Genomic DNA, 17748 nt, shown 5'->3' with positions numbered 1-17748 from the left:
TGGTGGATTGTCCTGGGTTAGGAAAATTTACTGAGGCACGATAAAGTGTATGAGTCTGACATAATTAATGTATGGTTGTAAAAGAAGTTCAGTCATACGTGACTGTGCACAAACCCATTGGATAAAAAATTATTCGTGGATTAAGCGTTAAGTTATCAATTGTTCTAAAACTTAAGCTCTTAAGAAATAAAGTGACCCGGGGGGGTTGGGGTGGGGTGTTCTTAAAGTGACAAGGGAAGGGGGGGATACGAATTGGGGAAAAAAGAATGCAAATGGACAAGAAATACAAAATGAGAGACTTGAGTAAGAGCCTGAGAGGGCGCCTCTTCCAACCTGAATTTGGTACCATGTTAATTTATTAATCACCTCAAAATATTACCTATAGCAAAAAAAAATAGCTCAAAAGAACATACATGAAGCTATTCAACAATTATTGGACCCGTCATTCTAGGGATATGTCAATTCCCGATGATTTTTATGTCGACTGGCATCTCCCGAAACTCTCGCGATTAAGTGTGTACGATTATGAAAGGAGTTGGGTCACACGTGATTGTGCACATAACCATTGGATAGTAATTACAGTATCTCAAAAATAAAAAATAAGCCGAAAAAACTCTACATGCTATTCAATAGTTAGACCCACCATTCATGGGACATAGTCATTGTCTGATGACCCAACAATTTTCTCTGCTCACATCGTCTAGTATTAAAAGACTACAATTGTGAATTTCCGATGTATCAAAAAAAAAAAAAAAAAGACTACAATTGCACGGCAACTAGAAAAAAAAAATGAAAGAAAAAAGATTTCAAGAATGTTTATGTTTTTCCCACAACTTATATTAATAGAGATGGATAGGTAAATATAGTTGATTGATCCGTAATTAACATGATTTTTTCAAATTGTAAATTTATTTATTATTTGTACCAATTGTGTTTTAAACTAATCAGAATATAAATGTACTTCGAAATATTCGATATGTTCTGCTAAGGTTCTTATGTTTTAAGTACTTATTTTTCGCTTTATGAGACAGGTCATTTTCTCATAATACATCACTTTTAATTCAAAAAATAAATACTTATTTTTCACTTATTTGAAAAATTAGTACTATATATTGTTCCTTCACGTGCCCACAAAAATTTAACTGGTCAATGTGGAGATGCCAACCATTTAACAGGAGAGTGGCATGAGGGGCAAATAATGCCCTACTCATGGACCACCTTTTTCTAAATTCATCTAGATATGAAAAGGACAAAAAGAAATTGCCAAAACATGGAGAGAGCCACCTAAAATGACTCTTACGCCCTCAAGTTTTTGTGGAACTTCCCATACATGAAACGGAAAAAACGAAATTTCCCATATATGAAATGGAGAAAAAGAAATTCCCCATACATGGAGTCAATTTGTAGTTAATTCTGGGTTTGCACCTAAATTGCCCATTCTATGAACCTAAGTGCACCTTGTACGAGATCATGAGTCGATTTGTAGTTGAATCTGGGTATGGACCTACGTTGCCCACTTCTATGGACCTAAGTTGCCCTTCTATAAACTATGTTGCCCCTTTTATGGACCTAAGTTGCACCTTGTATGAGATCATAAGTCGATTTGTAGTTGAATCTGAGTTTGGATCTAAGTTGTCCCTTCTATGAATCTAAATTGAATTTAGGTTTGGAATTTTTTTTTTGTATTGAAACATTTAGTTTTATCCTTCTCTTAGGGCTTTTCAACGATAGCCCTAGAGTTAAAAATTAATTATGATCCTTTTTGATAAAATAATCAGAAAAATAAGATCTTTGCACCGGTTCAAACAGATTGAAAATTGAAACACTTAATTTTTTCATTTGGTTTTATGGTTCTCTTAGGATTTTTCAACGAGAGCCCTGGAGATAAAAATTAATTACGATCATTTAAGAAAAAATTGGATTTATTTTTCTAATCATTTTATCTTAAAGGATTATAATTAATTTTTAACTCTAGGGCTCTCGTTGAAGAGTCCTAAGAGAATCATAAAATCAAATGAAAAAAATTAAATTTTCCAAATTTTCAATCATTTGAACCGATGCAAAGATCTTATTTTTCTTATTATTTTATTTTAAAGAATCATAATTAATTTTTAGCTCTAAGGCTTTTCATTGAGAGAACCATAAACCAAATGAAAAAAATTATATCTTTCAAATTTTTCAATCATTTTGAACCGATGCAAAGATCTTATTTTTCTTATTTTTTTTTTTATCTTAAATGATCATAATTAATTTTTAACTCTAGGGCTCTGGTTGAAAAGCCATAAGAGAACCATAAAACCAAATGAAAAAATTAAGTGTTCCAATTTTCAATCCGTTTGAACCGGTGCAAAAATTTTATTTTTCTGATCATTTTATTCTAAAGGATCATAATTAATTTTTAGCTCTAGGGCTCTCATTGAAGGGTCCTAAGAGAAGAATAAAACCAAATGTTTCAATACCAAAAAAAAAAAAAAATCCAAAACGGCTTCCTGTATAAGGTATCGGTGGAAGTTCACTACTCTTTTAATCACATAATATTGCACCTTCAATTAAATTATATTGCTCTTTCAATCATATAATATTGCTCTCTGAATGTGTGTACATTGCTCCTTGAGTGTGTGTTATAATAGAGAGGAGTATTATTGTCTTCAACACCATATATTAGGACTTATTCTTTTCCTATTCTTTTCCTTTCCATGTCTGAACAATTCCAAAAAAGTGTCATGAATTGGGAATAAAGTGCTCCAACCCCCGCTGAACAACTATTCCCCTTTTACTTTTTTTTGTCCATTTGGAAGTTGGGCCCAAGTTGAAGAAGTGGATAAGATTTTGGGCTGCTCAGCAGAAGGTTTTTTTTTTTTTTTTTTTTGACAAAAGTGAGAGGTATTGCATTGATAAAGCCCAACGGCACTAACACAACGAAATTTCATTACAGATAATTTGAACAAAATCAAACTAATCATCTAATTGATATAAAACGAGAAAGAACGAGATGATTGATGTATTTTATCCCCAGCCCAGGCATGTCAGTAGAAGGTTGAACTGGTGAAATATTCTTTCAAATTAAAAAGTCATGCTCGTGGAATAGAGAATAAATTCTTTACACCGCCAGTGTAAACATTTGTTTCATCCAAATCAATTGCATTGCGACACGTGTCAAAACAGTGATCCCACTTAATAAAACATGTCGACGTGATGCAATGTAATTAATTTGGAAGAAATAAATGTTTACACCGACGGTGTAAAAAATTTATTCTATTTGGAATAGGTTTGTATCTTGGGTAGAATGAACCCAATCCAACAACCCAGTTTGATTCATGACAATGGTTAGTTTGATTCATGACAATGGTTGGTTTTTAATTTCTGTATATATGCATTTCTGTTTCCTTATGCATTTCCATTAGGGTCTCATAAAAGTCACGTGATGTAATAGATTGGAGTAGTAAAAGATAAGTTATGTGATCTAGTATAATTGTCCTAGTGTGTCCTAGAAGCCTCCATGAGGCGGACTCAGATCCTGTCCATTTGGACGGCTCAGATTTAAAGAGAGTGTTTTTGATTTTTTTTTTTTTAAAAAAAAACACTTTTTTAAATCTGAGCCGTCCAAAATACTTTTGGACGGTTCGGATGCACCAAATGGACCAAATTGGTCAAAAGCAAATGGACAAGATCAAGCCCCCAATGACGCCTATTGTAACGCCCCGAATTTTGGGTACGTTAAAGAAAACATTTTATTACAAAAACAAGGTGAGTCTAGCTCATTATTACAACATAACTCTCATGAGAGTACTTTTATTACACAAGGGAAGGGAACTAAGGTTCCTAACTACAGCTCCGCCTGCTCCTCCATTCGAGCCAGCTCTTCAGCTCCAAAGGCCTCCAAGATGTACTGCTCACCTTGATCATCTACAAAGTCTGACACATTATACCAGCGTCGCCACCGATATAATATGTCAGGGTCACAAAAGGTAACACCGTGAGCTACAAAAGCTCAGCAGAACAAACCCATAACCGCTAACCCATAACTTACAAACAACAGGTTATACAATCATCGATTTCCACATGATACATGTATATACAGCTAACAATGACACATCCATATTCGTTAATCATCTATCGTTGGTGTCCAAGATTTTCGTGTTTCTCCTACGCGACTCGTCGTAGACCGTGTCAACATTTTCATTTACAAATCAATCTTTCAAAAACCATTTGTTTAACACATCCAACCTCAGTTCCGCCGTTCCGGGTTTCCGAGTATCCTCACAATGGTTCCGCCGCACCGGGTTCCCATTGGCACACAAAATCTTGCATTGGCTCCTCTCCGCGGATAACCAAGCCATACCTCACCATGGTTCCGCCGGTCCGGGTTCCCATGGGAACGCACACAACCTCACAATGGTTCCGCTATTCCGGATCTCCATTGGAACACCCACAACCTCACAATAGTTCCGCTTTTTCCGGATTCCCATTGGAACACACACAACCTCACAATGGTTCCGCTTTTTCCGGATTCCCATTGGAACACACACACCCAACTCACATTATGCCACCAAAACCGGTCATAATGTAGTTTCAAAAATATTTCCTTCCTCGGAAAACATTTCCTTTCATTAATCACACCCTAGGTGCCATGTTTCTACTTTCTCGGTTCTCGTGTCTCGTTTACATGCAAAGACTCTGCAGTAGGACAAAAGTAAGCATGAAACATTCTAACAAGATCATCCAATTCTATAATATACCACAAGTAACACATTCGATTTATGTATGCAAGCTCATACTCCTTAGAATATCAAAATACGAATACTTCGATTCACATGGTAACGTTTTAACTTTCGAAACCGTTCTTTCTTAAAGATCAAACAACATACATTTTACTTGGAATAAGTAAGTAAGTGAGTAAGGATAAACTTAGAGTTAGGGGTAAGAATAATCTACCTTGATCCGAAACTAGTCGGGGCCGAATAAGCTAGTTGGAAGATTTTACGGGTGGTGAAACTCGCAAATCTGGACCGAACTTTAAATGGCAGTAACTCGGTCAGTATTTGGCCGAATATGATCGTTCTTGGGTCAAAATTGAAGCTCTCGAAGTGCTCTACAACTTTCGTGAAGGAAGTTGATCCTAGAAACTACTTTAGGTAGGAGAAAAATGGTGATAAAGGAAGAGACAGTATGCTGTCTGGAAATGGAAATCCGAGATTTTTACTGAAATTCGGATGCCAATATCTTTGTCATTTCTTCACCGATTGGGGTGGTTCTTGGGTCTAACTTGAAGGTTTCGAAGTGCTCTACAACTTTTTCGAAGGGAGTTGGTTCCAAAAACTACTTTAAGCAGAAGAAAAATGAGGATTCGTGAAGGGCAGTAAGCTGTCTGGAAAATGAAAATGGCAATTGAGTGAGAGTGTGAGTTGAATGGAAGACATGGGATGCTATTTATAGCCAACACTTGAGCTCCTCCTCCCTCCTCTATGGCCAGCCATATCTCTCTCTCCCATGGATTTGCTCCATTGAGTGGTCATTTCAAGTCTTTCAATCAAGTCATAGCCTTCCATGACTTGTCACTTCTATTTTAGGCCAAATCTTAGGCCATCATGAAGGGTTTTGGACTTGTCAAGTCTATGGGGAGGTTGCTTGTAAGAAAGAATAAATCATTGGCTAACTTTGTACTTTGAAAGACTAGAAATGGGTTGGCAAGTGGTCAAAAATAGGCTTAAGGCTATAAATGTTGCTTGTGTAAGTAATCAAAACTCATGCACACACTCCACCCCACTCTCTCACTCTCGGCCTCTCTCTCCCTCCTAGGTACATATGTCTAGGAAAGTAAGTCTAGAATTATTAGGTTTAAGTCTAGAACATAGGTGTGCATGCATGGCAAAGCTAGCCTTAATTCCTTTGGAAGCTAAATGATGAGATTCCAAGTATGACTTGTCTTGTCATGCTCATTGGCAAGTCAAAAGTCTATTAACCAAGGGACAAAAATTTTCCTAACAATTATGAACCAAGGGGTAAAGGAATATTGGTAATAATTAGGGTTTGAAATGACTTGTCATGGGAGTAAAATGATTACTCCTATGGTCTAATGGTCCTATAGGGTTTGGAGGGGTTCATAAGGCTCAAAGATGGTCTAAAAGGTCCAATTAGGGTTAGGGTAATGTAACTAGGTGAATCGGTAGTTTGGTTTGTCCAACTAGTCGGTTGGAAACTAACCTTACTCGCCAAGTAGGATTTCTAGCCAAGAAATATAATTTAAAGATTTTATCTAACTCGTTAGGAAAATATACAAGTGCTTTTATAAGCATACTTGTTTTTAGAAAATGACTAGATTGCTCGGCGTGAAAGATATAATTTTATAAGTCTCAAATCTAATTATGACGGATTATAAAAATTAAAAAAAAAATTTAGTAGCAAATCCAAGTAAATAAAAATAAAATTTAAATATTTAACGAAATTTTTATTTACCAAAAATCAGGATCGTTACACCTATACAAACTCAAAACTGTGTTCTCTTTACCTATTCCTTTTTCCCAGCTAATCATTGTGTAATTCCGACTATGCAAATATAGCATAATAGTTCCGAAGTAATGCTCAGAGGGATGGTGTTAAGAAATAGAGTCCCACATTACTTAGGAGTAGAATGAGTGATCACTTAATAACATTTTAGACCTCTTCACTCATTGCTAATTAGTTTTAAGATCGATATAAAGTTTCTACAGATGACAACTTCAGAAAAATTGCCATAAGAAACAAATTGCTTCGCGCAACAAGTACGATTTAGAATTCAATAGTACTTGGGGGGGAAAATTTATTTGGCAGAAAAACAGATGAAAACGGGTTGTGCAGCTTAAAACGACCCGGTCACTAGAATTTCTCCAGGTTAATGTGATTAATCCCCTCTAACTAAGGTGCCAAGATTGTTATAATTGGCTTTGCGGATTGTGGTACTGGTACAAGACTTGGGCGGCTGGGCCGTCACCTAGCGGGTGGAATGAGTCAGACTTGGGCTGGTACCCAGGGACTGGAATGAGTCCTGAGAAGATGTACCAGTCTTCATCGAAAGTATCTGCAACAAAAAATTAACTGGTGCGGGGTACTCCAGCATTAAAATGTTCAAACCGGGTGGTGAAATATCTCGCATGGATCAAGTTTTTGTTGCAGACCGAGCTGAAGATGGTCGGTCTTTGCAAGACCCAATTCAATGGGTAATCGCTGCAGTCCTAAATCATTGAAGATTTCGGCTTCTGGTCATGTATGTACAGGGGTCTACTTATCCAAACATAACATTAGGTCCCAAAAACCCACCCAGATATTTCTGGTGGTACAAGTCATGTTGTTTTCAAGAATTTTCCTAAACCTCTCATATATAGGCTTTATCAAGAATTTTCCTAAACCTCATAAAGGCTATAATAGTAGCCAATAAAAAGAAAATTTTTGATTATATACTAGATCAAACCATGTATGTCATTCCAACTCGAATTATATTGGTATGCGGAACCTTCATAGTAGCAGCACCGCCTCTGCAGTTCTTCCTCAGGAATGCATAGAAGTAGTTTATAACTAACTTCTTGATAAACCAAGAGCTTTTCTTCGCCTTCACGGTACCATCTCCAAGCAAGTAAGTAAATCCAGACTCCATGGCTTCGCGAAGAGCTGAAAGCTCATACTCAAGGCTTGGATCCTCATCTGATGACATTACACTAGACGGCAATGCCGCTGACAGATGTTCGAACGAAGCTGAGCTTCCCGCTTCGTCCAATCTTTGATCACCCATCAAAGGAATCCTGAGCTCCAATGTCCCATAAACTTGTGGGAACCCAGAGTCCCTTGATTCCCTTGACTGTTCAGAAATACTGTCGATCTCCTCCAAATTGCTCTCCAAGGCAAAATCTTGAGCCTCCCTTCTCAAAAATTTCTCTAGGCTTTCGACCAGAAGTTGCTCAAACGCACGGTGATCTTCCTTTCTGACATCTTTGTAGCCGTACCGTGCAACACACCGAAACATATGGTAGTCTTTAGGGCCAACCCTCCGGAACAGAAACCTTTCTTCTTGGGGGACAACCGGAACCGGGACATACTTGATGCAAACGAATACGAGTGTAGAGTGGATAGCAGGAAGGTCCAATAGGAACTGTCCAAAAACCGAAGGAATCCCTTGGACAAGCTCATTGTACATTAATCCCATTCCCGGAACCCTAACTGTACCGAGGCTGGAGCCCAGCTCAATTAAGAAATCCATTGAGATCTTCTCCCTTACCTCACTTTGGTACTTTAACACGCTCCCATAGTTCCAAGTGTACATCACACAGAGAAAGATAGAAGCAAAAGCAAGGGGAAGCCAACCGCCTTCTAAGATTTTTGATAGGACTGCAGATAAGTAGATGAGCTCTACTGTTCCAAATACAAGTGGGAAACACAGGGCCAGAATCAAATTGGTTTGCCAAATTAGAAGCATCACAAGTGTCACCAAGGTCGTGGTGACGATCATCACACCAACTTCTGCTATGCCTGCAAGGGAAGTTTAAAGTCTCAGTAGTAAAAACAAAATAGGTCACAAAATTGGGTATCACCTGTAACAGCAAGCTTGTACTTCTCATTCTAATGTCATTGATCCTATGCGATAGCAAAGTATCAAAAGAGTCAGGTACTTATTAGGTCCCAGAAACCATTTAAAGCTTTTAGCATCGATTTATTACATACATGTTCGCACAAACCGTAACAATGAATAATGAGAAGAATTGCATCATCAAGTAAACAATGTCAGCCCTAACTAATTCCCTAGATTTTGCATTTTGCCAGAAATGTTTACATAATTTTTTGATTAAAAGCATTTGAATAATTTCAAACGAAAACTAAGCCCAACCTTTTTAGACAAGACCTTTTGTTACCATTCAAAAAGTACCTTAAGAATGCTTAAACAAAAGCTTTACCATATGCATTTGCAATGTCAGTGGTGCTTCGAAAGGTCGCGACGACCAACACACACATGGTCATCAGAAACCAATTGATCACAGGGATGTATATTTGACCCATCAGCCGCCTTGAGGTGTGAACAATTTTAAGCCTTGGGAAGCATCCAAGAGCCATGGATTGTTTGACACATGAAAATGAAGCAGATATCATGGCTTGACTGGCAATTATTGCAGCAATTGTGGCGATCACAAAAACAGGCCAAAAAAAGACCTCTGTATGATGAAATACAACACCCGTCAATGAAAAGAACATTTATCTTCATTAGGGATTTGAACATCAGCCAAATTATGGAGCTCTACATTACCTGGGATAGAATCATAAAAAATTCGTTCAACTGAATCTGGGTATTTCATTAAATATGCAGCTTGACCAATATAAGCCAACAGAAGGCACGGGAATACCACAAAAGTGAAGGCAATCTGTTGAAGACTCGAAGTCAGTAGAGAATATGTGATAAGCTACTCTTTTTCTTTTTTAATAAAAAATTAAGCTATACTCTGTTTATGCAATTTATGAGTAGATCAGTGCGGGAGCCAAGTCATTGTGGAGTACTAAGGTGAAACTGGTACCTGTATAGACGGTACAGAGAAATGGCCCAAATCAGCAAACATTGCTTCTGCTCCTGCAAACATAGATCATAGGCTGTGTCATGTAACTAGAAGTGAAGTGGTCAAAGGGACTAACTGTTTCTCATTGTGATTTTGAAATCCAAAAGGCATCCCAAACGCAGCCGAAGTAAAGTAACTGCTTCAAAAGGAACATGGGGCTCAACATATTACATACCTGTAATGCATAAAACACAACCACCAAGAGCTGACCATGCCTTTCCAGTGTTCCTCTTGAAGAAAAAATAGATATAAGCTGGATTGAAGGCCCTCAAGACAGTGTAATCGTGCGTAATCAGGTTGTAAAGTCCAATAGCACCCAAACTAAAGAACCACAAAGCAAGTGCAGGAGCAAATGTAACACCAACTTTACTAGTCCCAAACTGCTGTATGCTAAACAACCCCACAAGGATAACAACTGACACAATAACTAAAGCACCTGCAAACAAATTAAAAAAAATTGGTATAAGGGCTCTATGTTAGCATTTCACACCAGTCGTAAAACAAAAGTTCTATGAGCTTCTCGCTGAAAACTTTCATGGTAAGTCTTGCTGCACCCAAGGAAATACCATAAATTAGCTTCCAAGGAACAAAATTCCTTTCTGTTTCCATTGGAACTGCCGATACATCTCTGTTTTCTAGGAGATCCAAACGTAACATTAATGGAATCCCAAAATTCCTAAGTTTCCACCTACACATACCAAAACGCACATGTCGATATTTTACGAAACAAGTCAACACATTGAGTTCTTCGACACCTATTAGAATCATGCACTATGACTTTTGCACTCATTCTCAATCTCATTTGAAATTTCTACCTTTTTCAGCCTATGTTTTCGAAACGTCTCTGAAATGTAGCTAACAAAAGCATCATGCCAACATGAAAATCTGAGCCTTAAGAGCTGCTCAAATTTTGAGAGAATTCGTGGTTTCGGCCGCTCGGCATGGCCTTTGAACTACCTAGGTCAAAAAGGCTACTCAACCATCTCGTAATGAATAGTAGAGCAACTGATGAAAATCTGAGCCTTAAGAGCTGCTCAAATTTTGAGTGAATTCGTGGTTTCGGCCGCTCGGCATGGTCTTTGAACTACCTAGGTCAAAAAGGCTACTCAACCATCTCGTAATGAATAGTACAGCAACTGATGGGAAAACAACAATCTGAAAAGTAAGTTATCCCTCCGCTGAAATTCAGTCAATACAATTGCAATTCAATACAGTTTGAGAGAAGAACAAGTTACCCACTTGTACCGAATCCTGAAATTTTACCCTGAAGACCACTCACAGCAGACATGACTGCAAGAGAGAAAAGCCAAAATCAGAATTCAACTCTTAAGCAAGTTGGATCAATAAAATTCCACAAAGGAAACATGATGGTGAATGCACATCCATACTTAGAGTAAAAGGTCAAATTACACTTTCCTAGTGAAAAAGGCGGTGCTGTGATAAAATTTAGCATCCCTGGCCACGATGATTCCAACCAACAGTTGAAGGACAATGAAAAAATCTGAATGCCATACACACATTGATGTCCAAGATACTTCAGTAAGTTTTAGGTTCAGTTTCAACCTTCAGGTGAAAAAGCTCAGGCATTTCAGGGTTTTATTGTTTCCACCATTCAGAAATGAGCATAGTTTATAATTGGCACGTCATTCCTACCGCACACATCAACCAGACAACCACCATGTAAACCTTGATATTGGGTCTCCTGGAATATGAGTTGTTTCTTCCCTCATAGATTGTGTGAATACTTGTCGTAGGACCTTTTACAAAAGTTATTGCAAGAGTTAGAAGTTGTCCCACCCGCCTCCTAAGTTGATAGATCAGCCTTGGGGGCCTCTCTGTCCATAGTGAAGTGGTTTAAAGTTGTATGCTTTAGCACCAAAACAGAGCTAGGCTTGGGGGGGGCTTTGGTTTAAGACTCAGTTATTTTCCTAGTAATTAGTTCCCCCATTGTTCGTGCCATAAGTGCACCAATTTACATCTCGGATTATGTCTTCCAATTCTATTGTCTACCTCTCCACAAGTGGGTTAGAGTCTCAAGGCTGGTGTTTAAAAAATTGCCACATCAGAATAATAGCATCCCCCATGTAGTATGTGAGACTTGGGCGTTTTGAGCAAGAAATTTAACAGCAGACATGTGATTGTGACTCCATAAGTGAGATGGGGGCATATACTTCTCATCCAAGCAACGTTTTCTCCATAACAATTTATTCAAAGCAACCCAAATGGTATTTGTTTAGCTAGGTGACTTTCTACAGGCATGCATTTTTGAAGATTTTGCAGATAAGAGATAAGCTAACCAATGGTTAGTTTAGTTTGCGAGATAAGCAATTTAATGGTTAGTTTAGTTTGTTTTATAAGTAGCAAAAAGGAATATCTAAGTCAGAACTCAACAAAGTGTTAGTCTCAGTTGATTAGAACACATATCATGCAGTGGAGCTCTATAACCTCCACCAGACCAGGACCCCAGGTAATATTGGTTTTCCTAAGGGTCAAGGCTTTATCAAAAAATCTGTTGCATAAAGATACAACTAGTAGTCTAGTTCAGAGTCTTCATACGGCTAGACTGAATGGAGCTTCTGACAGCATTTTAGTACTCTTCAGAGTTAGTCAATACAAGATACTTGAGGTCTTGCAACTATGAGTCACAAATCTTCATTTGCCAATGAATATTAGCCTTGTTACAAAAGCCTACTTATTGCAACCCTTTTAGCTCAAGGCCTCCAGTTATCTCGCAAACATTTCTGTATACCCTAAATTGTGCTGGAGATGGACTTATATAGGAAACAAATCACCAGATATTGCCGGGGTAAGAATGCCATCTCCTATCACCATGGAAGTTCCCATCAGAACCAACAGCAAGAGAAGGGTCTTCATGGAGGATTTCCGTTCCAAGGTCTCTTTTATACCCAAAGCCCTTTCTAACTCTGGAGTTGGCAGTTTCAGCTTAAAACTGGAGATTAGTTCATCAGCCGGCTGACGATTTGGTAGCCGATTCACCTTCGCGTACCGGCAGATCAGTGAATATAGAGCAAAGGTTCCTCCTAAAAATGGAGTAATCAGCTTGTCAGTAGATTTATGGATGTAAACGTTATTAGAAAATAATTTGGGGATGTGAACCCATACCTTCACCATTATCATTAGCTTTGAGCACTACAAAAACATATTTTGCTAAAGGCAGAAGGGCAATTGTGTACATTACTAGGGATAATGCCCCCAAGATTTCAACCTCTGACTTGATGGGCACCTTGCTGAACACATCAGCAAAAACATATAGAGGGCTTGTGCCCATGTCACCATATACAACGCCAAGTGTTTGAAATGACAATGCAAGAGTTTGCCAAATGGAAGAGTCCTGTTTTATGAATCAATAAGTATTGTAAGAGGCCGATCACACACACACAAAAAAAAAAAAGTATGCAAGAGAAGGATTTTATTCTTTTACTGGCATATAAACCTTTCAATGCAAAGAACTTTGACATTCAAGTGTTAAAAGTTAAAAGAAACATCCTTTATCCCAGTTTTGACAGCAATAGGGTCCTTGTTATTTTGATTCCTTGGCAGGGAAAATAGCCCGGAGAAATAAATAAAGGAGTGCGCATCACAATATAGTAGAATCCTAATTGACAGCAAATAAACCGCCCATGAGTCTGTCTCGGAAACAAAATGGAAGAAAGAATGACTACCGAAAGCCACACACTCCGAATGTGCACTTTCTTGAGTTACAATGTTTGTTTCCCTGAGTTTGACAAGCAAAGTGCCTGGAATGTCACAAGTTAAAAGTGTTTCCTGTCAAGTGTATACCCAAGCTTCATTAATTTGTAGTTGCTTTGGCTATCGAGTAAATGGCTTATGAGATTTGCGTTCCACACACACATACAGACAAAGAGGGTTAAGTTTATCAACAATACACTTGCAATTGGGTGAAATTGCTTAGAGGAGTTCAATTACAGTTATATACTTGGTCACAAGAGTTTTGCAGAACGCCCGTTTGCTAGTGGTTATTGGAATCAACAGAAATGGAGGAACAACAAAGGCCGTGGTCCCCAAATATCGTACAAATTCATTTCAGTTCTGCATCAATCTTAGCCCATCACAAGACAGCATAAGAAGTGCACATATCAGTCCTATGCAACTGATAAAAGTGCAGTGCTACCAACACAGATGTGCTTGGAGCCGTTCAATACATGTGAGTCTTATGTAGACCCCACACGCATCGAACAGGTTCATGTGCGTCCGGACATCTGTGTACAAAGCATTTCCCTGAAATAAGGGCAATTAGAAACTTAATTCCAATACCTAAACAACATACGCATCCCCAATTAGTGCCAGCCCCAACATTAAAGGGAATAATGACATACATGCCTAATTCCAAGGGCCATTGCAGAGATCCATATTTGAACATATGATCCAGGGTTTTTTTAACATTACCTTGGAATGGTGGCCATGAGAACCAGCAATTTCCATGGCTTCGACATCGAAGGAATCAACTCTCCTGGCCTTCTTGACCAACCTCCTCCTGACAGATCCATACGCTTCACCACTCTCATCATGCAACGACCACGGCGTGGTCTCCGAGTCAACTTCACTCCCATCAACCCACCTGGTCGACCCAGTTCTCAACAACCTCTCACTGCTCTCCTCAATCCTTTCTTCTTCCATAGACCCACAAAGAGAAAAACTCTCTTCTCAACCTAGAACCGGAAAAAAAGTTATGAATTCATCATTTTCTGACACAACCCGGAAGAACCCAGGTGTTAGAATTCCCAAATGTTTGGGCAAAACCCTGTTGGGTGCTGTTTTACTTCACCAATAGCAAATCACCAATGGGTGATGTGACGGAAGAGGAGTATTGAGTATTATTTAGGTTTCTTTCTGAAGATCGCGTGCAGACAGGGAAGAAACAGGCACGTTCGTGAGCACAGAGGAGAGAGAGGGGATCACTAATTGGTAACGGACAAAACAACAACAACCGAATCGAAATAGGACATCTGCGGTGACATGTGTGGCCCTAATTATACGAGAAAACGGGATCCTCCTCACAGGTTCGGGTGTGCCCGTTCCAGGCGCTCTTTTTTTTTTAAACGTGGAAAATTATTCACTCTTTTTCACTTTTTTATCTCTTCATCTACAAAAACTTTTTACACCTTGTTCCATAAATTTTCTGAAAAAATAAACAGTTTATTTCACATTTTCAAACTAAAAAATAACGTAAATGAAAAATTATTTTTTTATTTTTTTTGCACCGTATAAAAGATCTTAATGAGATCTATCAAACAAGATTCATATTGGTAGAAAAATTATTTGCGTAAACATATTATTTTTAAACTTAAAATTGCCTTTTTAAAAAATAAGTATTTATTTATGATTCTGGAACGGAGCCTACATGAACTGTCGGGCCATACACGTTCACAACATCTTTGCTGATCTAAAATGTCCTCCTGCTCGTCTTCAATGATCATGTCGTACAAAATAATGCAAGTCTTTCCGATACAATTAAAATCTTTTTGAAATCGTTAAGGCGTAAATAAGCTGAGCCTTGTACAATGGAAAAGTATGCTGCCAGCACTCCAAATGCCATTTCTACATTCTTTCGTGCGCCTCTTACATTCTTGTAAATAGTTGCCTTTTTGTTCTTTGAGGTTGAGAAATCCTTTGAACAAGTGTTGCACAATGAGGTTGGAAATTTGGTGATGGTAGTGAAACATTGGTGCAACGTTGCTATTATATACTAGTAATAACCAGGGACGGATGCACTATGGTCACGTGCTCCCATTCAATTCAAATTTTTTTTTACAAAAATTAATCCAGAAATTAATTATGAAAGTTCTAGAGCTAAAAATTAATTATGATTTTTAAGAATAAAATGATCAGACAAATATGATCTTCGCATCGGTTCAAACGGATTGAAAATTGGAACACTTAAGTATCTGCTCTTTATTTAATTCTACGGCTCTCTTAGGGTTCTCATTTGAAAGCTCTAGAACCAAAAATTAATTATGACTCTTTAGGATAAAATAATCAAAAAAATAAGATCTTTGTACCGATTCAAACGGATTGAAAATTGGAGCACTTAAGTATCTGCTCTTCATTTGGTTCTACGGCTCTCAATAAGATCTCTAAAGACAAAAATTAATTATGACCCTTTAAAATAATATGATCAAAAAAAAAACTTTGTATCTATTCAAATTGATTAAAAATTGAAGCACTTAATTTTTTAAACAATGTAATAAACACACACAATCACATTATAAATAATTCACTAATGAAAAAACATGAGCATTATTTTTTTCAATTTTGCCCCTTGATGGTGGCTCTCATTAGAGAAGCCATAAAGGGATTATAACCCTTTTTTGTGTTTATTTTTAGGAATTTTTTGAAATTATTTCCCCTTTCTCATATGATGAAGTTTAAATTTGGAGAAAATTTCTTTTATATCCCTTCAACTTTTGTCTAAAATTCAATTTGGTCCTTCACCTTTCAATTTGGACAAACAAATACTTCGACTTTCCAATTGGTTCCAATGTCACCCCTTAGTTGGATGCTGTTACATTTTTGGACGGAAAATTTACATGTGCCCAGCACGTGACTGTTTTTGAGGGGTAGAATTGTCCATTCCTCTCCTCCCCCAAAACCCAAGTCTCTCTCCTCCCTCAGCCATCCATTCCTTTCTCCCTCTCTGCAAAACCATGCCCAAATATTTGACCGTGTTTTTGAACTCGCTTAGTGATTAAAGCCAATTTCATGGTGACCCAGTTGCGGGTTTCAATTCAAACAATCGCCACTGTTCTTGATGTTCTTCCATTTCGTGCAATCAAGGTGTCATGTGAAATCAGGGAGTTAATCGAATTGGTTGCCAAGCAAGTGAGGAAGGCGAAATGGAAACTCGGCCCAGTTAGTAAAACCACGATTAATTGAGTTAATTTGATGATGAATCAATTCAAGCCCGACCGGAGCTTCACCAAGCGAGTTCTCGATTACCTCGGGATTAAAGAGCTGGAACAAGTATCAAAGTTAAATCAAACGTTTGGGTGAGGAAATTATTTTAGAATGCGTACATGGTAATGAGAGAGAGCTTCCTTTCCTTTGTTGAGTAGTTTAGTTGGGTTTATGTGCTACTGTGAGGATTCCTGTTCAAAACAGGGGACCATGGGACATTGTATCAAACAGATGGTAGGTGTAATCTGGAAACATTTTCATGCTTAAATTCAGAGGATTTTCGGTGCCCATTCCCTCAAGCTAATGACCAATCTGGTAACGGTATCTACAGATCAAATTAACAATTGGATTTCGATTCAAAAGTGGCTACAAGCTTGAAACCTACTCTATCTCAAAACAGGGGAGATTGTAGCGAACCCAGAATTACTCTTTCTTGGAGTTAGAATTTTAAGAAAGGGTTTTTTTTTACTGGTTTTTTGTTTGGATATAGATGGAGATGAGGGACGAAAGAGAAGGGGAGGAAAGAGAGACGTCGAGGTAGAGGGGTGGTGGTTAGTAGGTGACATGGAATTGGTCAGAGGAGATGGAGGCGGGGAGGAAGGACTGGAGGAGGGAAGGGGAGGAGGAGAGACGTAGAGGGAGAGGGACAGGAGGAAAGGATGGGTGGGGGAGGAGAAAGAAACTTGGGTTTTGAAGGAGGAGGGGAATGGACAATTCTGCCCCTCCCAAGTTGATTTTCCATCCAAAAATGTAACGGTATCCAACTAAAGGGTGGCATTGAAACCAATTGGAAAGTCAAAGTATTTGTTTGTCCAAATTAGAAGGTGAAAGACCAAATTGAATTTTAGGCAAAAGTCGAAGGGAAATAAGAGAAATTTTCCCTTTAAATTTATATTGTGTTTAATTGTAAATTTTTGTTCAAGTGTAGTAAAAATTGGTGCCCTACTGGAGAGAATTCCTGAATCCGTCACTGGTAATAACTACTATTGAGCTCATTCAATGCACGAGAACACAAACAACTATGCTATCCATTAATATCCACTAACGAAGTTAACAATTTATGATAGGGCAATCATTTTAATACTCCTCTTTTGTCTATTAGCACCTTTTTATCTTTATTCAATTCACGTGAAATTATCAACTTATCATTCATATAGAAAAAATGACCCAAGAGGTAAGAGCATCCACATTGTAATAAGCAAATTAATATGGATAAGTAAATTTAACAACAATGTTAAAA

General features: G+C 38.0%; 1 protein-coding gene across 1 annotated transcript; it reads right to left on the bottom strand.

Moving 5' to 3' along the window:
* Positions 1-7248: 7248 nt before the first annotated feature.
* On the bottom strand, positions 7249-14560 carry LOC131310640 (putative potassium transporter 12). The gene is made up of 9 exons (XM_058337782.1): positions 14001-14560; positions 12696-12924; positions 12365-12613; positions 10812-10862; positions 9748-10008; positions 9534-9586; positions 9269-9383; positions 8922-9176; positions 7249-8499 (listed from the first exon to the last, which is right to left on the bottom strand). The coding sequence occupies exons 1-9, from the start codon at positions 14229-14231 to the stop codon at positions 7442-7444; spliced, it is 2502 nt and encodes an 833-aa protein (XP_058193765.1). The 5' UTR covers positions 14232-14560; the 3' UTR covers positions 7249-7441.
* Between the last annotated feature and the right edge of the window lie 3188 nt (positions 14561-17748).

This window comes from Rhododendron vialii, chromosome 12a (genome assembly GCF_030253575.1).
Source record: "Rhododendron vialii isolate Sample 1 chromosome 12a, ASM3025357v1".
NCBI lineage: Eukaryota > Viridiplantae > Streptophyta > Magnoliopsida > Ericales > Ericaceae > Rhododendron > Rhododendron vialii.
Note: the sequence above shows the minus strand (reverse complement) of the source record. Positions and strands in the feature narration are given on the sequence as shown.